Below are 23822 nucleotides of genomic sequence, written 5' to 3'. Positions count from 1 at the left end.
AGGGGCCCAGCAGCAGGACTGGGATCAGAAACCGTCCCTGGCCAACTGCCCGGCCAGCCCCCCGAGCTGTTTGCAAGGGCCGGTTTTGGCTGATTTTGTTACCAGAGGCCGATATTGCAGGCCCCCAGTAACAAAAACGGCCCCCAGGGGCCCAAAACTAGCCCCCACCCTAATGGCCTACCTGGGAAATTTTTTAATTCTGGAATTTGCAATCCTGGTATTATAATGTACTTAACAGGTGGACTACAAGTTCCAGCATACAACGGAAAAACCTGGACTTGATGGGCTACTCACACTTGGAAATGGAAACATTGAGATGTACTGTGTGACTTTGCTGTGTCCATACCTGGCATTACAATCAGTGGTCGAAGAGGGGGGAAAAAAGTAGGGGAACTGTGGGTGGAGAATCAGAGGGCGGGAATAACCTGAGAACTGGATCAGTGGGTGGAGTTGGAGGTGTGGCCAGATTGTGCAAAACATCCCACTTTTTAGTATTTGTTTGGCATTTCACTGACCAGTTACAGCTAACAATGATATTTAATTAAATCAATGGATACACATAATTATTTAAGGTTGAATATGAGTTACTGACATTAAAATACAATCACGAAATGGGATATGTCTCCAATCAAAGACTGTCCCAAATATGCTTAAAAGTGGAAACACATCTTCATTACTCTGGACCCGGAGGCTCGGCATGATCGGAACTTGCTTCCCCCCCTCCAGCGTCTGAAAGAGGATGTCGCGCGCTGGCGGCGTTTGCCGCTTTCGCCGCTCGGCCGGGCGGCATTGTTTAAAATGATGTCGCTGCCGCGTTTCCTATACGCGTTGCAGAACACCATGGACCTCGTCCCAGCGCGCTACTTCCGCGAAGTGGAGAGTTTGCAGCGCCGCCTGTTCTGGGACGGGAGGCCACGTATTGCCCTGGCTAAGCTGACGCTCCCCTGGTATGACGGGGGGATTGCCCTCCCGGATATTAAACGGTATTATTGGGCCTCCCAGCTAGCTGCGATTAATCAGGGCCTATATGGGCCCGCCTTAAACCCGGCGTTTGCAATGGATTGGATGCTCCTTCCAGGTGGTGACCATAATCGAGCGCTCTACTCTAGCGCGCCCGACGCTCGCCTAACGGGCCCCACGCGTGTCATGGTGCGAGTGTGGCACGCGGCCAATGCTGCAATGGGGTGGAAGGACCGTTTGACCCGGGCGTCACCACTATACGCATCTGAGCGGTTGGGCTCCTTGTGGACCTCGAAGGGCTTTGAGAAGTGGGATTTAATAGGCATTAGCAAAGTGGGGGATCTCTGGACGAGGGGAGGATATAAATCGTTCGAGATGCTGCAGACGGAATTTCAGTTGCAGGGCAGCGAGTACTTTCGGTATTTGCAGGTCCGGCATGCGCTGGGCTCCGTCTTTCCGGACGCTGCCTCCATCCCGGAGTGTTCCCCCCTGGAGGATAGAGTGCTGGATGGACACGTCCCTGACAGCACGATCTCACTGATCTACAAAAAACTGATCAACGACCGCTCAGACTTGTTGACTGCCCTTCGTGAGGCTTGGGTAGCCGATGGGCTGGAGCTGGACGACGAGGACTGGATCTCCGCGGTGGCCTCCCCGAAAGAGGTGGCCATACCGGCTCGCCTTCGTTTCGTCCAGCTCAAGATACTCCACAGGGTCTACATGACGGGGCCAAAGCTCCTGCGTATGGGCTATGCTGAGGACGGTTTGTGTAAGCGTGGGTGTGGTGCGCTGGGGACTTTTCTGCATATCTTGTGGGAGTGCCCGGAGGTGGAGGGGTTCTGGCGTGGTGTGCATGAGGTGCTGCGAGTGGTCACGCATGTGGCGCTGTTGCCCGAAGCGAGGAGATGCCTGTTGAATGTGTGGGAGCCTACCGATTACTCGGTGCCGCAGACGTGGTGGGTGACTCTGGGGTATATGGTTGCCAAGCGTGATATTGCCCAACTGTGGGGATCCCAGAGGCCCCCGACTGTCTCGGCCTGGAAGGAACATATGGATTGGTGCATGTTTCGGGAAAAGGTGGTGTATGTGGCGAGAGGTAAGCCTGCGACATGGGTGAAAGTATGGGGCCCCTGGAACGCCTACCGCGAGGGAATGTGTGCTCCACCGTTATTGCCCGATCCGTCGCCGGCCCCGTCCCCTTAGCCAACTCATCCCCCCGGTACCTGGGCATTAGGTGTACCCAGCCCTAGTTCTGATCTCTCCCCCCCCTCTTGAGATTCCTATGGATGGCTAGGATCCCCCCTCTAGGGGAGCACGTGTTGCTATTTCCGATTGAGGATTGCCTTGTGGGTTTGTTTGTATTTGTTGTTCTTTAAGTTGAAAATGGAACCGTATAGTGGGGTCTGGACAGTGTGGCTCGCAACGATGTTACCTCCTGTGCATGCTCGGCCGCAGCACCATGTGTTTTATAAATGTATATCGTATGCTCCTTTTATTGCTAGCGGCCGGCCGGAAGGTTGTAGGCCCATATTTGTATATTTTTTGAGTCTTGTAATAAACGGTTTCAAAAAAAAAAAAAAAAGTGGAAGCACAAGCCATTTGTCTCTGATCCATGGAGTTTCTGTCTTCAGCACTTCTCCCATTTTCCACAAGAGCAGTTCAAACATGAATGGCAAAATATCCTAGTTTGCAAAAGTTTTCTAAATAATTATGGCTCTGCCATATTTGCCACATAATACAACATCTGCTATATAATCTGACAATTTTAACTAATACATTTTTTGCAGCTCAAACAGATCACAAGTTACAAAAAAAGTGACATGTGCTGCTGTGAAGTGGACGGCCCTTTGCAAAGGTTGCCTAGTCACCTTTCTCACTGCTGCATGTGTATGTTACACTGGTACTAATAAGGTAAAATCTTTCCAGAGACTGTTAGCATGTGTAAAAATGTCAAAATAATAATGTGCTAGAAAATATACTGCATTACGTTGCAGCTTTTTTTTGCTGCATAATTTAGTCATCACTTTGGCGTAATTTTGTCTTCTTTTGCTGCATAATTCCAGTGGCCCCAAAGCAGGCAGCACGTCTTAAAAGTGCTTGTGCATGAAGCAGAGAGAATGTGAAGTTTGCAAACTTAGTTTTGTGTGCGTGCAAATCCTGCTTTGCCAATCCCTGGTGAGTTGCAGCTACTACTGCTGAAACAAGGCCAATGGAGGTACTAATGGGTGAGGCGGACTGGCCTCAAGGGCAGGGTCGGCTTTAGCGCTCGTGGCGCCCTGTGCAACATTGTTTGTTGGTGCCCCCCAATGACCTCCTCAGCCACGGATTCCTCGGATTCCCTCAATTCCACCCTTTAACAGTGCCCCTCAAGTCTCCATAACCACACTCTCTCTGAGATGCATTTAATTTGAATTACAGTGCCACTCATACCAGTGTAGGGTTTTAGAGCACTTTACATCACACACACTACACAGAGACAATCAATTATACGTGTGTAAATCACTGTATAGGAATGTTACATAAGACAAAGGACTAAAAGGTGTAGAAGTCACATGACAACCATACTAGTGGGCAGTGTAGTTTAATAGTTATTGGTCTGGACAAACACAAACTCAGAATTTAAAATGTAATACCATGGTTGGGGGTTCTCTTTAATAATCAGAATTGATTTCTATTCAAATGAACACTTTTTGCAACATTAGGATAATCAAAGACTGGGGGAAAAACGATAACACACTCATTTATACCTTGCAGTTTACATGCAGCTCTTAGATGACAATAGCTCACTGTTCTATGTTACGATTTTAACTTCTAAACTGCAAGCAACCAAAGATCTGTCTGACAAAAACAGTAGCCCACTGACCTATTTACATTATGTGCACTTTGTGATCTGCATGGTACATGTGCTTTGCAGCAGGCACGTTTAACCCCCTGCGCAACCTTTCCATGAACCAAAACTTCCACTAGACAAAACTTTGATCTCTCTCTAGGAAGAACATTAATCAACAGAGTTATCATAACATTTTTATAGTTGCCAAAAATTGCTGGAGGCCAGGAGGGAGGCAGCAAGCACTTTTAAAACCATAATATACTTGCCACCCTAAGTCAGCACCCAGTGTGAACACACCGGTCACACCGCCCTACAGCTGGCACTTCTCAAGGGTCCTGTGACCTCAGTGACAGAGTCACTGTTGCTATACTGTGTACTGCTTCATAAGCCTACCCGCAAGACTAGAGGTGAACTTCAGTATGGGTTGTGGTGGACAGGCCTCCAAGGTTAACCCACACTTGCCCCCACTAGGGCAAACCTGCTGATGCTAAGACACCAGGGCTTCTATGGTCTAGTGGGGCCTTCTTAGGCCTAGCATGGGAATGTGCTCCCTCAGGAGAGAGGACTGGTCAGGAAGGCTGAACCTGGTTCCCCAGTTCCAAATTCGGCAGCTCTGACCATAGTGCCACATCCGCTCCCCCAAAGAACACCATACTGCCCCACTGAGAGAAACTCGCACGGCCTTCAACTATAACCCAATTGTGCCATGCTATACATACCTGGATGCGACTCAGTTCAAATTACGCACTAGACAAGAGCAATACGCTGCCTAAAAAAAGTAACAAATCTTCAAAAAAGCAAACCCTCATAGGGAATGCAATATTAAGTTAAGCATATGAAATGTAAGCAGGAACAACATGGTTATCTCAACACTTTTACACTCACTATTCAGAAATCAGTGAGTCCTTGTACCTGAAAAGTGAAGGACATGACTAGAGGGACCCACTACAATGCCCATTGCTTATATCCTTACAAAACGCAAGCAGTATGGTTTAAAAAAACACATCCATGAACACCAAGTCGCGGTACGCATTTTGTTTTTCAATCCACCCATCAATCCGGCATTGCGGTATCTCCAGGAATGGTGCACTTACTCATTCAGGGAAAACAATGCTGTTCAAAGAAAAGATAAAACAAAAGTAGCGCTTCACTGACAAACTCTGTATAGTGGCGCTAATGTGTTTGGGTGTGAATAAAATCAATCTGGCTGCTTTGTGAACACTGTCTTGCTTTATTTTTCGTAGTTGAACCTTTTATTTCTGTCCGTCCCGGAGGCTGTACTTTGGAAGAGAATAATGTCAGAAAAAGACAACATTTGCAGCAAAAGTATTTTTCTTTTTTGGATCCATTTCACAAGGGAACAAACGAAAGCAGAAAAGAGAGGATGAGAACCGGTTTTCAGTGAGGAGGAGCGAGACAGAAAGAGGGAGTAAGAGGAAGAAAGGGAGGGGAAGCAGCTGCCAGCGCTAGAGCAGAAGTGGACACTGTCCTGGTCTTCTCTGGCAAGAAGGAAAGGACAGAGTCCTTTTCCTTCCCTGCCTGTCCTGAACAGCCAGGAACGCCGAGCCTTCTCTGCAGGCCATGGCTATATCTGCCGTCCTGGGACGCATTATTAAAATGCAAAAAATAGGGGCACAGGCTCTATTGATTTATAGAAATTGGGGCACGCCGTGCCCTCCCGATCCCGCCCACTTCGACCACTGATTACAATATGACTTTCTTCATGGATATAACGGGTAGGTTTGCTCTATAAAGCTTTGCAGACTCCCAGCACAAATTTCAAATGAAGACAAGATGATAAAAGAAAATAGAGACTGACTCGTCACCTTGTTTCTCTCACTCGGATTGGCCAATGAGGAAGGTCAGTGAGGCTCCGCCCCCCACCTATAAATGTCCGCATCGCCAGTAGCTCGGTTTGCAATGGTTGTGATGGGGGAAGGAGGGTGTTTGAATGTTGGCGGACAGAATGTGTCTTATCTAGATAGTTTTGAAAAAACGAACGTTACTTTTAGATTGTAACATCCATGCTGTTTGTTAGTCTGTCTCATACTAATGCACACTGTTTTGATTTTTTTTTTTGTGGGCAGTTTTTTGGGGTTTTAAAATACAAAAATTATGTACGTTGTTTGAAGTGACTTGTTACTTTCGTGAAAAACACGTTCCTTTCTGCATCTAAATACCTTCTTTCATCATGATGTGCGTCGTTGAGTTTGTTGGGCTGTTTGTGTTCATAGTGGATCAGGAAGAGTCGGTTGGGGGCGGGGGGCGCTCCGCAGTCAACTGCTTGATTCTGTTGGGAACGGGGCGTGAAACAAATGTACCTTAATGGGTCGAGAGCGTGCACTGAAAATAGGTTAAATGTTCTCCAAAATGCTTTCACGTGGAAGCTTTTTAGATGTGTATAAAAAGGGCGCGCTCGGCAGTTTAGCTTGTGGTACAGTGCAGAGTAGATTAAGTAAACTCTTGCTCGCCAAAATTAACAAAAAATAATTTCAGGGACTGTTTGTATATGTTGGAAAGCTTATCAACCCGCCTCCAAAGAGTTTTCGTGGGTTGCTCCAGTAATCCAGTCCTATCCGCCATCCCCAGACTCCCGTGTACCTTCCCGCGAGAGCTTTAATTGGTTATCCCTAGGGCACAGGCCCGGTTCTAGAGGGTGGGCCAGGCCCACCCAAACATGAGCTTGGCCCACCCAAACAAATGAGCTTTGGACCTCGCAGTGAATCTGCCACCGATGTACAACAACAATAAAAACTGTTCAGATAACTGGTGATTTACGATCCTGCTGCAGGGCAACCATTTGTCTGTTGGTAGTTTTTAAATGCAGATAAACTGATTTTTATGGGAATAGCTCAGTGGGTTACTACCTCTGTCACAGATATCCGTGTGTTACTTGCAGTTCAGAAGTTACTATCCTAACCTAGGACAGTGACCTATGAACTGCCATCAAAGAGCTGCATACAGACTTCACTTTTTGGTGTTGATATAGTTAGAACTTCTCCATTCTTTCATTATTCTAATGTTACTAAAAAGTTTGTTTGGGCAGTTATCTGTTTTTATCAGTAAAGCCAACCCCCAACCACTGGAGTACTCTTTAAATCCTGAGTTTGTGCTTCTCCAGACTAAACCCCCATAAAATATATTGCCCACCAGTATGGATGACGTGATTTCTACACCTTGTAATCCTCATTGGTTTGTGACATTCCCCGTGGACTGATTTATTGCATAATGTGTGTTATGTAAAGTACTGTGACACCCTACAGATGAGTAGTGCCATACAACAAATGGAATGGATATGAGAGAGGGGCAACGGAGATATGAGGGGCACTAGTGGAGGGATGAAGTGCACTAGTGGAGGGTGGCAGTGAGGGAATCTGAGGAAGAGGTCGTGGGGGGGGGGGGGGAAGCTATGGAGAGATATGGGGCACTAGTGGAGTGGGGCAGTGAGGGAATCAGAGGAGGAGGTCACGCGTTTGGGGAACTACAGAGTGATAAGGGGCACTGGTGGAGGGTGGCAGTGAGGGAATCTAAGGAGGAGGTCATGGGTGGGGCCTATAGAGAAAGGAGGGGCACTAGTCGAGGGTGGTAGTGAGGGAAGCCGGGGAGGAGGTTATGGGTTGGGGGGGAACTACAGAGATGAGGGGCACTAGTGAAGGGTGGCTGTGAGGGAATCAGAGGAGGAGATCATGGGGTGGGGGTGCTATGGAGAAATGAGGGTCACTAGTGGAGGGTGGCAGTAAGGGAATCCAAGGAGGAGGTCACGGGTTTGGGGAACTACAGAGCGATAAGGGGCACTGGTGGAGGGTGGCAGTGAGGGAATCTGAGGAGGAGGTCATGGGGGGCTACAGAGAAATGAGGGGCACTAGTGGAGGATGGCAGTGAGGGAAGCTGAGGAGGAGGTCATGGGGTGGGGGGGGACTACGAAGCGATGAAGGGCGCTGGTGGAGGGTGGCAGTGAGGGAATCTAAGGTGGAGGTCATGGGGTGTGGGGTGCTACCGAGAGATGAGGGGCACTGGTGGAGGGTGGAAGTTAAGTTATCTACAGAGAAAGAGGTCAAAAAAGAGGTCAAAAATACTTTTGCACCAGCAAAAGTCTGCCACTAAAGCTGACCCTGCCGTGGCCTTTCTGTTTTCGTTTATTTAATTAACAGTCAGGTGATTAGGACAACTGTGGAGCATACGTTAACATGCATGCTAATTACATTTACTGCTACTGCTATGTTTCGAGTTTGAAGGTGATTTTACTATTGTTTATTACTGGGAATAATGAAAGTGGAACTGAAAGGCAGCTGATATGGAGCTGGGGCCCAAGGTCAGCTGTGAGATAAGGATTAATGGAGAGGGTAGGGTAGAAAAGTGGGTAATCAAGCCTGTAAGGGAGTGCACTGCAGAGTCAGGGGTCAGGTGGAGGTAGTAATAAAGAGTTTCTCCCTGATGGCTCGCACAGAGGGAGCCTGAGTAGTGTCACTTGCTTGATACTCCCACCGTAGAAACCTCCTCTTCCCATCAAAGGGACATTACATGGAAGAAAATCACTTTTTGAGAGTGATAACATTTAGAAAGAGACTTGGAAAAGAGTGCGTTTTACTGTGCCTTGTAAGACTAAGGAGAGATAAAGGAGGGCCCAGAAGCAGGCCTGGCTAGATATATAAGCAATAAATCGGGCCAGCAGTGGCCCACCCGAATGTTCCCTTGGCCCACCCAAATAAAAATTCCTGGAGCCGGGCCTGCTAGGGCACCTTGATTTATGCAAAGGGCAGGGGGCCTGATTAGGCGGGCTAACGAGGCACATTTTTTGGGGATAGAAATACTTTGTTCTGGTCATCCGAACATTTTAACCACCCTAGGCCCTCATTACCTCCTCGTCACAGTATATATAGTTTATTGTGTATTTACTGGGGCGAGGAAGACCAGGTCTCGGAGTAATCGAGAATACCGGTAAGTAACCGGGACATAAAAAAAAAAATGACCCGTCCGCCGTTCCAAATGGTAACAAGTGTAATTTTCGTTTTGTTTTTCTAAACTTTGATTGAGCTAGACACATTTTTGGTCAAAATCAGCAGACGATCGACTTTTGTGGCAAAGATACGAAATACCATGTTTACTAAGGACTTATTTTAGTATTGTGGCTCACATGGAAAATCCAGTAACCCCAAGGCTACCAAATTGGATAATTCTACTGGCCTTGGGTAACCTATAAATCTATCTGGATTCGGTTAAAGATCTGTCTGTATTTGAGGGGTGGTGGAGTTGGCAGTTCGTCGGAAGTGCTCCAAGCCTCACAACAAAGTTCTAAAACCGCGTGAAAAGAATGGAGTGAAACTAAACCTCTTACCTGCTCTGAGATTAATTTCTCTATAAAATAAACTAGTAATCTTTTTGAAGATTAATAGTGAATAAAGTGGCGGTGAAGTATCGATGTCGATAAAATCAATACTGTTGAGTTGTATAACACCCCCCTGTTCAGTGCCACGGTGGTCTGCTTTTCAAATGCACATCGTCTGGCAACACTTAGCCATACATCCGTATGTATACCTAATGAGCAGAGGATTCAGATACTTTTGGAATGTAAATGAAGTACATGCAAGGTGACATCTGAAGCATTATGCAAATCTAACAAAACATGTTCTTTTTTGGTAGGTACCAGCAATTCCCTTAATGACAAATTAAATTGTGTACCTTGAAATTCGTAAACAAATGCCATTTAAAAAAAAAAAAGAAAAGTATATAAACAAACTATTTCTGTCCAGCTAGCACCTGGCTCAAGTGCCGTCCACGCCGGCGACAGTTATGGAAATTGTGCATTTATTAGGATGTTTCCAACTATACTGCGATTTTCCTTTTTAGTAGCTTCTATGCGCTTTTCCACAGCTTCACCCCTAACATTTCATAATACTATTTCTTCTTTGATACTTAATATGCAACTTCCTCCCAAAAAGACATAGCTGATTAACACTGAGCTGTTATAACTCGAGAAACACCACTGTTTAAGAATGTTCTTTATCCTTGACTTCATGTACCGTGATAATCTCTATAATTTGCTTCATCGTAATGAAAAAGTAATGTCCTACAAAGTACGTCAATGCTTCTGTATTGTCACAGAATCTCCTCTGCTTTTTTCATTTTTCAGATTGGTCCATGCTTCTGAGATTGCATAAAATGGAGGTTGTTAAAGTTTTAATCACATTAGTGTTTGTCCTGATGAGGCTTTGTAAGATGTTACAGCTGAGAAAGGGCTGACCACAAGTAAAAGGGGCACAAAACTCATTTTAAATTCTGTATTGTAGTCTGCATATAGGAATGTAGATAATAGTCAAAATAGTTATACAACCTGGAGACCCCAAGGTTGGACTACGCCCCCCCTTCACCTAATCAAGTCAATGACAGACATACTCAAATATTTGCTTGGTTAACGGGTCATGTTTATTCACATCAAACCATTAAAAAAAAATCTTGAGCTTGACAAAAAATATTTTCAAGTTACACAGTAGGAGAGTTGTCTCATGGAAATTACACAGGATACATTGTAGTTACATCTCATCTAAGAATACCGGGTTAACAAAATGTCATATCAAGATCTACAGATTTTGCGTGAGAGTCCAACATGGGGAAAATGAAAGCCACAGCACTTGGGACTTACTTCCCTTAACCCCTTGCATGCCCGCCCCTTTCCCCGCCCAGTGCCGCGCCTTCCATTAGCGGGCGGAGTTCATGACGAGCTGGACTCGTCATGGGCACAGCGCCACCGCAGCCCATGACGAGTCCAGCTCGTCATGGGCACTGAAGGGGTTAATCTACTCGGACCACACATGTGAAACCACCTGTATAGTTGAGGGGTGATCACAGCCCTCATATGCTTGCGGCCCCGCCAACAATGTGCTGTCCTGCCCCTCATCACAATGAAACATGTTGTTCCCCCTTCCCCAAGTCAGCTTGCATGGAACGTTCCTTAATCACCCTGGCCCAATGCACAACTTAGTCATTTGCGAATTAAGTCACATGACAAAAGTCAATGGCACTTGACTTAATGCCAATGCCCCAGTTGCAGCGAGGTATCATATGTGACCAAGCAAAGAAGGCATTTGGCAAAGCCCGTCACAACCATGAAAGTTCTTGCAATATACACTCCCTGATGTGAGTTGTGCTGGGGGGTGCCCATAGAGAAATGCCAAGTCGTCATGGGCATAAATAGCCCACCAACAAAGCAACACTGGGAACGGAAGTGACGTGCTGTCCCCTAAATGTTTTCTGTCCCCTGTCCCACATTCACGAGACAAGGGACAGGAAACTTGAGCCATGGACCCGTAGCCTCCCTAGAGGGCCAAAGAATCAATAGAGCAGAGAGGGTGCATTTTCACAGGGGCCCCTAGGTTGTAGCGCCACACACTAGCCCAGTAGAGTGCACTTCATATAAGAGCTGGCTAGAAAGTTGATGGTTTGAAAAATCAATTTGGCAATCAAATTACTGTTTAAAAAAACTGTGAAAAGGGTATTTCTTTGTTCTCTCATTTACTGCTCTACACCATACAACACAAAATCGAAACATTCAACAATCTTATTTCAAGGGTAAAGATTTCTCACTGTTAGCTCATCCAATAGAGTTATCAAATGATACTAGTTGCTGTAAAATTTTGTCTACAGTTCCTGAGACAAGGTCGATGTTCTTGGATATAAAGCATAGTGCCAATATCGGCAACACTTCTCAGTTCTCGTTCAGCAACATACATAAATAAACCACAAGACATCTTATTAGTTTAGAAAATTGCTGCAGGTTTATTTGCATAACAAATATGCCAACATGGTGGGTTATCTTACGGGCGATCCAAGGGCAGGCCAGCCCCTCTGCTGCTTGCCCGCCTGATGAGCCAAATTACACCACGACCGTCGCCAATCAGTGGTTACCAATTTTGGGAGGGGCCACTCCTCCCATCAGTGGACCGCCAGTCCACGCACTTACTCACGCCCCCCTAAAGGGGGGGCGGAGCGTTCCTGGCAGCCCCGATTGCTCAGGCCCACAACCGCCTGTAGGAGTAACGGGGCGCCGTCGCTCTTCCAGGGGACAATGCTAAGACATCCCTGGGTGTCCTTGGCTTAGCACACTTGTTGTGCTGCTGCATATAGTACCCTTCTGTACCTTGCAGACTCTGGATTGCCCTGCAACTCCTCCTGGAACACAAAATAATAAGTTAGATTCTTCCCCTCACCACCCTCTGGCTGTCTGCAGGGTAAGCAGTAGGGCGGGAAACAGCGAGACGGGCAGCAGACAAGAGGCTGCACTGTGGGCGGGGGAAGGTATTTGTACCCTTGTCCTCCCCCACCATGGCCGGAAGTGATGCGGCCGACTGACCCCCTGGTCCCTAGACCGGTGGCACTATTACACTGACTTGTGTGCCTTCCTGTGGCACTAAGGCAGCCACCCTGTTAGAAGGGTCCTCTACGTGGAGCCCGGGCAGCCTGACAGTCAAACATGGGAAACTATGGATATATGTGACTTCACAGCTTAAGCACGTGTAACAAAATAAAGAATAACGAGATTAGTTGGGGAGGTGGCTAGAATGTAACAATTGTGTATCATAGCTAATAACAATTTCTTGTGTTAAGTCACTTGACTGATTAATGTAAGATCTAGAATTTTCTTTTCATTGTATAATTCTTTCTTTCTATTTGTGTATATTATTGGCAATGAAACATACACTCGGTGGGGGAATAGGGGCTAGAGGAGGGAACCAAGGAGGCAGCTACAAATTATGTGATCTAAAATTTCCATGTCCAGGGTGCACAGTGTGCATATTCTGTTCAGTTTCCTAAGTGGGATTGCAGATTTAAAGTATTGCACCCTGAATCTTCCTCCATAAACTAACATTATTGGTGTTGCATGCAATCAATTTTAGTTGTGCAAACTTGGCAAACCGTGATAAGCTACAGAGGACCCATAAATAAAGCACATATTCCCATTTCTGAGCAAGCATATCTTTAATCGCTGCAACTAGGACACCGATTCTAGCCTGTTATTCAGATTAACCCCCAGTTAAACAAAATAACTTTTACAATTTGAGAACCACTTTTAAATCAAGATTTATTTATTTTAATATTGCATTTTTCAATGGTTACAATATTGGAATTCCTTTTTGGTAATATCCATTAGTACTAGGCCACTTTACCTCGTTTCAGTCCTTACTAATGAGGCATGTCTGCCTCAAACTGACTGGCATCGTAAAGTTCCAAGAAAAAGTAAACTTTGCCTGTCCACTTCTACTGTGTACAAAGGATCATGATCAAGATATCCTGTTTTTAATGGTCTCAGGAGACAGTCTGCAATCCAGTTACTTTTTCTTTCATATCTGCAGCTGTATGCAATGTGTGGGCTGCAAAAAATCAGACTCCTTTGTAGCCTGTGGAGCAAGAGGACCAAGGTTTATGGATCTTTCTGAAGGGCGACTGGGCTATTTAGTCACCTTTCCTTGCAAAACCAAATAACAAATAAAAAAAAAAACAATAGTTAATCTGATTTCAGTTATCACTCTTATGTCATTTTCACCACTATTTGTGTTATTTTGTTATAACATACATTCAGTAATGCATGTGTTTAAAACCATATGAATAAATAACACTTCTGTGCAGAGCCTAGCCAGATTTTACACCACTGAAGTCTCTCCATTCAGATGCTGATGTCAGGTTTTATGGTAATAGTCCAAGCTATGCTCTAGCTTGAAGCCTGTGAAAGATGCAAGCAAATACACATAGCCATACCTTAACTCGATAGACTGGTGTAGCTCAGGCTTTCCGTTGTATGGATGGATGACTCATTTGGCATAGTGTACGCCTACCATATTGAATAATAGTATTTCCAAATGTTGAAGATATTGAAAGTGGCTCAGGTCTAATAATGGCTGGTATAAGACTTCCTTTCCAACATGCTAACATTTGCCTTTTGTTGTTTCTCCCTTCTTAATTAAGAATATTCCCTCTCAGTGGATGGAATGTTCTAGTAGCATTACAGCCCATCTGCCTCTGGCTATAACCGTTAAAGGTCCTCCTCCTCCTCTTTATAGGGCCTATAACTTGGGTTCAAGGCCTTTAACAATGAGTAAAGCCCTAGTCTGTGGGCTATAATTAAGGCTCCCGGTTTTCAGTTTAAACACATTTTTACATATAAATACAGATGGAAATATATTTTTGTTCCGTCTGTATTTATAAATAGAAAGGGAAAAATAAGACCAAATCGGATTCTGGAATTCTGAAAATTGTTTGGCAATCTGTGTTCCAGCCCAGGGTTGCCTCGGCACGCCCCTCTTCTGATTGCGGTATATGCCTGCCCACATTAACACCTGCTGGGCCAATAATCTTTGGTAGGCACGGGAAAATGAGTGTGACCCAAAAAGGTCAGAAATACTTGGGACATAAACACATTAGGCAAATTAGGTTGCATTAGCTTTCGGATACTCTCCGGCCTTAAAATTTAAACTTTCCTCTATGACTTGGCACCACATGAAGAAACACAAACATTCCTGAGAGACAGAGACAGCTGGGGCATATCTGTAAGCCCTTTTTCAAGTTAAATAGTTTTTTTCATCATTGCACGAGGAAGAACTGTGGCCGCAGCAAAACTGTGAGGGATTACTGTATTAAAGTAAATTGTTCAAATGCTACTAGGCAGTAGAAAGTGAAATAAGACAAGTGATACACGCCTAATGTCTTCAAGGCAGAGACTGTAACTTATGGAAAATGTGTTTTGCATTAGCGAAGGACTTAGTTTAAAAAAAAATGTAAATCAAAAGCTGCCAGCTCACATGGGTGGTGTTGGATATTTTAGGCCTCAGAAACGTGAGGGAAATAGTGCCTGGCAGGACTAATGCAAGTGTCTTTAATTTATTTCTGAAATGAGAGCTTGCTGCTTCAGAGGAGGTTGTTTGCTCTCTCAGCCCATGGATAGTCAATGCGCACCACAGAGCATGCTGCAGGAAGGAGCATGGAACTGATAATAAGGAGAACGAGGCATCCAATATCTCTAATTTATCATGAAAGTAGACAGCTCTTTTACGACGTCTTTGGCCAGGTCACTGAAAGTGCACAGGTGCACTCGTCTAAATTCTAAATGTGTTTACATCTAATTATCATGGCTAGTGACTGTGTTTTCAATATTGTAACACAGCAGCAGTTCACTAATATTACTGTAAGTAATCTCTGGGACACCACTGTGACTTGTATTACAAAGGGAAAGTTGCAGATGGCTGTATTGTTTACTTCATTTGGTGCATATAAACATATAGCTAAACCTATACCAACCATGTGCACTGTATTTAAATAAATGTGGAAAAATACTAGCTGCAACGTCTTTTTTTGCTTGTGACAAAAAATGCGGATATATACAGATAAAAAAAAATATGGATAAAGACAGACGGAAATGTTAAATACCGTAATAAATAAAAATAAAATTTGGTGTGCTTTGTTCCAGAGAGGTTTTCCTTCGTAAGTGGCGGTTGGTGACATGTGGAATTGTTAGGCGCAAGAAAAAAAAACATTTTGCAAATTGAGAATAGCAGGGACCGATTATACAAATGTTGCACACTATTAAAGAGGGGACATGCACCCTCTGCCAACTGATAAGCACATCTAAATATCTCTTGGGGCATGGCTGAATGTGCCATTAGAAGTGTGGCTCTTCTGTCAGTCTCCTCTTCCTTAGTGGCCCCTCATTTATTGCTATCTTGGCCAATATATGTACAGTATTATATAGCGCGAACTCAACCAGAGTTCATTGGAGCACTTTACGTGGGCACCAGTTATATTACACAAGGACACATTCATTTTTTTGTGCACAGGAGATTGTGATATGCCGAGAAACATAGGATATTGAGCTGATGCCGGGACTGGAACCTGGTTTCCAAAGTAGTCAGCTCTGGCCTTTATGCCACATCCATATGTGCCGCTGGTCTCTGTATCGAATGCTTGGCATAGAAGCGCCTTAACAGAAAACCAACACTTATAGTGACATTCTGAATCAATGCAGCCCTGAACTGTGTTTTTATAAACGGTCCTTGTATATTCAGAACAGCTCTTTAACAAACGCACCCACCCCCAGTATGAGTTTATATTTTTCCATTGGTCATAATGAGTATAACTTGCCTCTGTGCCCTAGGCTTCAAAGGTCCAGCTGTCCCTATTTCCTCGACTCTCTTTTCAGTGAAAATGTCTTTGCTTCTCTGAATCTGTTGCTTTCTCATCCTACTGTCTTGTGCGGGTTGACCCTTGGCTCCCCTCACTACTCTCTGCATTCGGTTCTTCATTTCTGATGGCATTTCCTGTCGGAGTTACGGGGCTGCTTTCTTACACTGGTGCAGGCCACTTCTACTACCTTGCAGTGGCACCATGTCACCCCCCCTAGTCACATTTCCTATCCACACTATATGCACAAATATACTGAAGTGAAAGGCACCCCGCCACCCAAGCCCCACCTTTACCCCGGTCTGTCACTATTTCTATGCACACTATGGGCCTCATGTAGGTAGCCATTTGGTAAATATCCCGTTACCGACCGGTATTTAGGCATTTGCGATGTAGGTGGCTGATTTCTAGATTCGGTATTTACCGAATCGGAATTTAAGAAATCGGTAAAATACCGATTCGGTAAATACCGAATCCAGAAAAGCTATGTAGGGGGCACTCAAGTGAGTGCATCATTGGTGTCTGGATTCGTTATTTACCACCAACTACAAGTTGATGGTAAATGACGAATACCGTTCAAAAAGCATTTTTGTGCCATTTGAAAAGTGCCATGTGGCAGACATACATGCCCTTAGGGCATGTATGTGCGCCACATGTGCACACATGCACGAATCAGGGGTGCAACAGGGTGTCAATGTGACACCCTGCCACCCATGTATTGCCTCCCCTATTACCGATTCGGTATTTACCGAATCGGTAATGGTAACTGGCTTCCCATTCATCCCTATGGGCCTCCAGGCCCATAGGAATGAATGGGAAGGCATGCATTATTACCGATTCGGTAAATACCGATTCTTAAATACCGATATTCACCGAATCGGTTATAATTACCGATTGTTTACCTACATTACATTTACCGATTCATAAATACCGAATCGGTAAAATTCGGTATTTAAGAATCGGTAAATGTAATTTACCTACATATGGCCCTATATGTGCACACTGTTCCCGGCTGGGCGCTTCTCTCACCACTGCGCCCGACCATCTCCTGGTCTTCACCTATGCATCTCTGTAGCCTTATTTCTAAAAACCACCGTACATCTCTGCACTAAGCTGTGCAAACACAGCAGTCTATCTGGTGTGTGTCCTATGAAGTGTTCTCGCACATACGGTTTGAATACAGCTTTAACTGGGAAACAGTATTTGAGGCAAATAAGTGAAAACATATTGCCAGAAGAAAAATGGATGCCCCTGCTCAAAAGATTGACTTGCGTTGTCCAACACACACCTTGCCCCACTGATGGACCCGGCCCCACACCTCTCTTTGGGAGGCCACTTTCCATTGATTACTGAATAATGGAGGGGCTCTTTGTTCAATGGATTGGCAGCTCTCGAAGTTTTGAAGTGTTTCCAGGCTTGTGCTCAGTGCACTAACCTTTCCAATTGTTTCCTCCTTCATGTAAATGCCTGATACGCTTTCATGGATCAAGGGTGAGAAGTGCTATGATAAGAGCGCCTGCGTAAGGAGCGCAGCATGCCACAATAGCATCCAGCGCAGTTACAGTGCAAGCAAGAGACAAATACATTTTTTCACTTACCACACGGCCTGCGGCATGTCCTCTATTTTTCTGGCACCAGACTCCTCAGAGCACAAGGTCCATCCAATCCAGACGCAGCTTACATCTGTTAACAATGTTAAGCTGCATGAGTGAAGTGTCTGGATTGGCTGGAGCAGGCTGGCTCAGTGCTCCAAAAACCCCTGGAGGCCTGCACCTGCTCTTAACTCGACTGTATAAGACAGATAGGTTGGAGAGGTTTGAATTGCTCATGTCAGGCTGGCCGAAGTAAGATAGCCTGCCAAACAAGACATGCTCTCTACAAACTGAAGTGGCCACTCCTCATTGCTGCCAATCAGCAACAATGAAGCACTGGGCCTGCCCCACACTCACTCGGCAGAGTAAAAAATAAACTGGTAATAAAATCATGTAAAACAAATATATTTTAATTGCACATTTTCAATAAATACTTACAACACCAACCCCCCTTCCCCGCCTCCCATGCTCATAAGTATCGACCACTGATCTGCCCATTCTCAAGGAGACTCCAAAACCTTCCACATGGCTTGATGTAAATTCATACATAAGGAGTTCTAATCTCGATCTAACAATTTACCCATTAACAAACGATCGCCTGTAATTTAAAATGCATTTCACAGAGGTAGACAATTTAGATGAGGCCATTCCCAAGAAAGCCGAAATCATACATATCATACATTCTACCCCATTTGCGTGGGGGCCATATGTACCTATAAAACTCTTCACATGGAGTAATATAAATTCACATACATATACAGTCATATTCTCAGCAAACATTTTAACAATTAAAAATTAACTTGAGTGATTTCAAGTGCATTGTATTATGTAGCCAATGTACCTACAGTCCCCCAAGAGATCAAAGTTTTTTTAGATATGAAACCATCTACCTCACTTGTTTGAGTCTTGTGTGATTCCTAGTACATTGTGCACATACAAATATTATATACAGATTCCCCCAGAAAACGCTAGGCATGCTTAATCTAACCCAATTAATTAGGGGTGCCAATATTTTGATTTCTTTCCCCTTTGCCTGTCTACCTTTTCTAGCATAGACTGCTTCCTCCAGATTATAAACTGACAATAGCCGACCCAGCCATTGTTGAAACGGTGGTGGGTTCAGGTCCAGCCAGGCAGAGGCTATTGTCAGTCGTAAAATGGCCATTGCAACACCAAGAAAATACTCTACCTCCTGTGGTAAATAATTTTTCCTTTACCGGGACTGAATTTGATACAGAAACATTATAAAATAGCTCAGTAAAATGAGAGGCAGAATCCGTGATATTAGAGTTTCGGAATGGGCTTTATTCCAATAAGCGATTATAATCGGATGCTTCAAGTTCCATCACCACGGGGGTTCAGGAAGTGAAGTACATACTTTATTGACAAGAAGTAACTTTTATAGTCCATACATTATAATGAAGTGAATACAGTAGGCGTAACAATTGATAAGGAAATTGACGTGTGGTCCGCGTAACCGAAAATGGGTGTAATAATGAGTAAAAAGGAACATGATTGGTTGTGATGTCATGTATAGGTGGATCTATAAGATAATACTTGGCATGGATGCGCGCGCAGCAGTATGACGTGTAATTGACGTGTAACTAGGGGGTGACGGGGATTTGACATTTAGCTCTATATGTGGAGACGAGAAGTCTGGGGGGTCAAGTCAACCTAATCCCAAATCATATCTAACATCCTATGTTTAAAGAACTATGTTATCCATAAAAGAAGGACTCTCGGACAGAATCTATTCTATACTGACTGTGCGTGTACAAGCGTCTAAGTGTCTACACTGAATGCGAGGGGGTAGGAATATTCCATGGTAACAGGGCTATGAATTACTTGCATGAGGACAGAGAAGATGGGCCTTTTTGCTTGGTAACTGGAGGAATGTTTACTTAAACTACTAGGCAGGAATGCATCGGCTGAGGGGGAAGCAGATAATTCGAAGGTGAAATACAGTTCTTGGCAGAGAGTAAGCTGATGTCAGGCTTCGTGAGCCGCGCAGAGAATGAGACAAAGTTCATGGTCACAGATGCAGGCTCGGGCTGGAGCTTTCAGAGGCAGAAGGCAAGAGGAGTTTTGATGACAGAATCAGGGCCTACTTGCCTGGACTGTAAAGAGGCATAAGTGAACCATATAAAGCCGGTGGCCTTTCATATTTAGGAATGGAATATCCGGCCTATTCATGGCGGATCTGACAGAGGACATGTTGACGGTGGGCATACATGTATTTGCGTCTTCATAACTGGAACTGGAGGGAACATACATGTACTTGTGACATGCACATAGAACCGTTGGGGTCCAAGATAGGGGACATAACTGACCAGAAAAATCCACATTTCCACATTCCCTCCTTGTCCCCTCCTTGCCCTTCAAGAGATATCAATCTTCATCAATCCATTGATCTGTTCATATAGCATCATTTGTTCTTCTTTCTTCTTCCGGAATCTTGAATGAAAATCTTGATGTGGAATACATGATGTGGCACACAGACCACAAATCGCTGGTCCACATTGCAGACATAGGCAGCAACTGAATAGTATGAGAAGGCCAATACCTAGGAAGGATAGAACTCTCCATCCCCAGGCTGATACCGCATTCCAAAACCAACTGGACCAAGTCCAAGTGCCTGGGTTCTGGTGTATCTGGCTTACAATCTTATGAAGGCGAGTGATGGCTTTATATACAGATGGCGAATTTTCTGGTATGAATACGCAACAGCTTGATCCGATGACCCTACAAGCTCCGCCCCTATCAGCCAGGATGACGTCAAGGACAAGACTATTTTGAAGCACAACAATCCGCATAGCAGACTGCTCTTCCGTTAAATTGCCTAAGGCGGAAATAGTCTCATTCACTACTGCTTCAAGGGTTCTAGTTAATCTACGTATCAGCTTACTATTAGTAACAGTACCTATATAGGGAAAGATGCCTTTATTAAAATCTACATACTTATCCCATGCCGTCTCAGTGTAATCGACAATGGGGAGATCTCTCCGTTCTCTGTTGTGTACTAAATGAATATTTCTGTAATAATCAGGAGGAGCTAGGAAAACAGGTGGCAAAAGGAATGCTATGTAGCAGGTACCATCCCAATCTAGAGGTAGACGCATATATGCAGTCTGACCACATATAAAGTAGGAGTGGCGAGAAGCTCTGAATGAAGATTTTCCTTGATCACTGAATTCTACTATAGTAGTGCATTTACTATGGCCCATAGGTATGGAACCAACCTTTCTTACACACAATTCACCTTTTGCTGGGAATACTGACATGGTGGGTAAGACTAGCTCAACTTCGGATACGACATTTAGAATCATGAGATTAGGTGTAAAATTACCTAATCCATACACTTCATTTTCTAGATCAGTTCCTGTTCTTTTGGGGCGACCCTCCATGTCAGGGTGGCAGACTTTGAGTAAAACTAGGTTCAGGTTTCCCCATATCCAATGATCTTGGTAAACTGCCGTGTCTGAGTCTATGGAATTGATTAAACTGAACCATGCTCCACAGGAGCCATTATGTGTAAATGGATGTGGAAAGAAAGGCAGGACTCCTTCATAATTCTGATAGGGAGGGAGTCGGCCACACACCCAACAATTGGTGGCATTACTAGTCTGATGGGAATGATGTAACATACTAATGAAAGTGTTATTGCGCAGCGCAAGTCTATAAGACAATTCATGCGGAGGTAAGTCACTAAAAGAATGTTCAGCAGCAACATTATAAACATGTCTAGAAATAGGGTAATATATGTGCAACAACATACTTGTAATAATTATTAAAAGACTCAATAAAAACAAAATTAATAATGTCACTATGCAGTGGCTACGCAGTGATTTACAATACGCCTGTCGTTTCAACATTTTTCGGGTATTTTCTCTACTCAGGTCCAAGGGATACATGTCAGAGACAATTCAACCGCTTCACCTTGGAGAGGACTTAAACAATCAAATTGCTCGACTTGGTGGGCCTAAGCTTTAGTTTGTAATTTTCAGATTTGTTCTGTTCAACAAAAGGGAGTTTTGTATCAGTCTGTGAGGGAGTACAGGGCACAGTGTCTATATCCGAAGATAGTCCATGAAATTTCTTGATGTGGCTTGAATGAATCCAGCCCTTGCGGCCCTCGATCTTCACGGCTGTTCTTGTGGTCAACAGGACCAATTTGGGTGCTTTCCACCTGGGCTCCAGCTGAGTCTTTCGGTCGAAATTCCTCACAAAGACAAGATTACCCGGAACAACGTCATGGGGTTTCACCTCAGTGTTGTCGGGAAAGGCTGCAGCTACCTGTGAACGAGAAGATTGTAGTGCAGACATCAAGGAAGCCAAGTAATCTGTCAGCATATTACAGTCAATATCAGTTATTTTGCGTGGTATAGGCGTCCCCCACATATTCGGTGGTCTACCGAAGATCACCTCATACGGGGATAGCCCTGTTCTAGAGTGTGCTACCATTCTCATGTAAAAAAAGTGCAACTGGTAATGCTACTATCCAGTCGACCCCTTTCTCTCTGCATATTTTGGACAGTCTGATTTTCAGTGTCTGATTATGTCTTTCTACGAGACCTGCTGCCTCGGGATGTCGGACACAGTGGAATTTCCACTGATATCCTAACAGAAGTGAAACGTGTTTCATTAATTCGGATGAGAACGGCTGGCCGTTATCTGAGTAAACAGCACGTGGTAAACCGTATCGTGGGAAGAATTCTCGAACCAACTGTTTGGCAGTAGTCGGGGCAGTGTAATCTGAAACCGGGTATGCCTCCGTCCAACGGGACAGAGCGCAGACAACTACGAGAACATATTTGAATCCTCGACATCGTTCCATCTGGATATAATCCATCTGTAGGACTTCAAAAGGGTGATCAGGAGGATGAAATCCACCCGGTTCTACGGGAACACTTTTTCCTGGGTTGAACTGGCAACAGATCATACAGGTACGGACCTTTTGTTTTGCTGCTGCTCGTAAATGTTTATTGAACCAAATGTGTTGAATGCTGTCTAGCATAGCTTTTTCTCCTAGATGTGCCGGACTATGTATAGTGTTAATTACGACTTGGACCATTGAATCAGGAGGGAACCATACAGACCTTTCCTTCATCATCCATCCTTGGTCCGTTTGGATCCCTCCTAATTCAGTCCATTTCTTTATTTCGTCTGGTGTAGCATGTGTCTGTATGTCAATTACGTCAAGAGTAGGATCTTTAACTGTCATACAACGTGTCGGTGTCGGGACTATTGTCTTTGTCATGTCGGGGGTTTGAGTTTGAGCAGTCAGTTTAGCTGTTCTGTCGGCTAGATCATTGCCTTGGGAAATGATATCAGTAACCTTCGTATGAGCCTTACATTTCATAATTGATATTTCAGTGGGTAGATGTATTGCATCTAATAATGCATGAATGAGGGGTCCGTGCTGAATGTGGGCACCGTGGGAAGTTAAATAACCTCTCTCTCGCCACAGCACGCCGAAGTCATGTACAACTCCGAATGCATAACGTGAATCAGTGTATATGTTGACTTTTTTATTCGTGGCTTGAATACAGGCTTGTGTCAGAGCGATGAGCTCTGCGGCTTGAGCTGACAAAGTATTTATACGATTAGTTTCAATGACTTCAGTATCTGTTGTGACTGCATAAGCGGCTACTAACTCTCCTGTACTTGTTCTCATGCATGAACCATCGACATAAAATGTCAAGTCTGGATCTGACAATGGAACATCGGTCAAGTCTTGTCTGGGTTTTGTCGTTACAGTAATAACTTCAATACAGTCATGGGCTAGTGGGTCTGTTCCGGTTACTGGCAAAAGTGTGGCAGGATTCAATGTGTTACAGCGTCTTATTTCTATATGTGGCTGAAACAATGTAAGTTCATACCCTGTAAGTCGTGCTACGGTCAAGTGTTGTGTTTGTGTTCTATTTACAAGAACCTCTACTGCGTGGGGTACTTGAACTGTCAATGGATGTCCTAACACTATGGCATCGCTTTGTCTGATTGCTAAAGCTGTCGCTGCTACTGATTTCAGGCATGCAGGCAAAGCCTGAGCTACGGGATCTAATGTACTAGAAAAATAAGCACATGGTTTGTGTGCTCCTGCTTGTTCCTGTGTGAGTACTGACAAGGCAGTACCTTCGCGTTCTGTAACAAAGAGTGTAAACTGTTTTCTGTAACATGGTGTTGCTAAAACAGGTGCTTGACATAAAGTTTTCTTTAGGCTTTCAAAAGCTTGTGTATGTTCTTGAGTCCAAGGGAGAACAGTCGGTGTGGCTGCC

At 44.5% G+C, this 23822-nt stretch overlaps 1 protein-coding gene across 1 annotated transcript in view; it reads right to left on the bottom strand.

The window, feature by feature from the left end:
* The window catches only part of LOC146805269 (uncharacterized), a 119014-nt gene that overhangs the window by 61186 nt on the left and 34006 nt on the right, over positions 1–23822 (bottom strand). The window contains exon 9 of the mRNA XM_085623785.1: positions 5971–6080. Coding sequence (XP_085479911.1) covers positions 5971–6080 — 110 coding nt within the window. The remainder of the gene's footprint in view (positions 1–5970; positions 6081–23822) is intronic.

This window comes from Triturus cristatus, chromosome 8 (genome assembly GCF_964204655.1).
Source record: "Triturus cristatus chromosome 8, aTriCri1.1, whole genome shotgun sequence".
In the NCBI taxonomy this organism is placed as follows: domain Eukaryota; kingdom Metazoa; phylum Chordata; class Amphibia; order Caudata; family Salamandridae; genus Triturus; species Triturus cristatus.
This window is presented reverse-complemented; position numbering and strand designations above follow the sequence as displayed.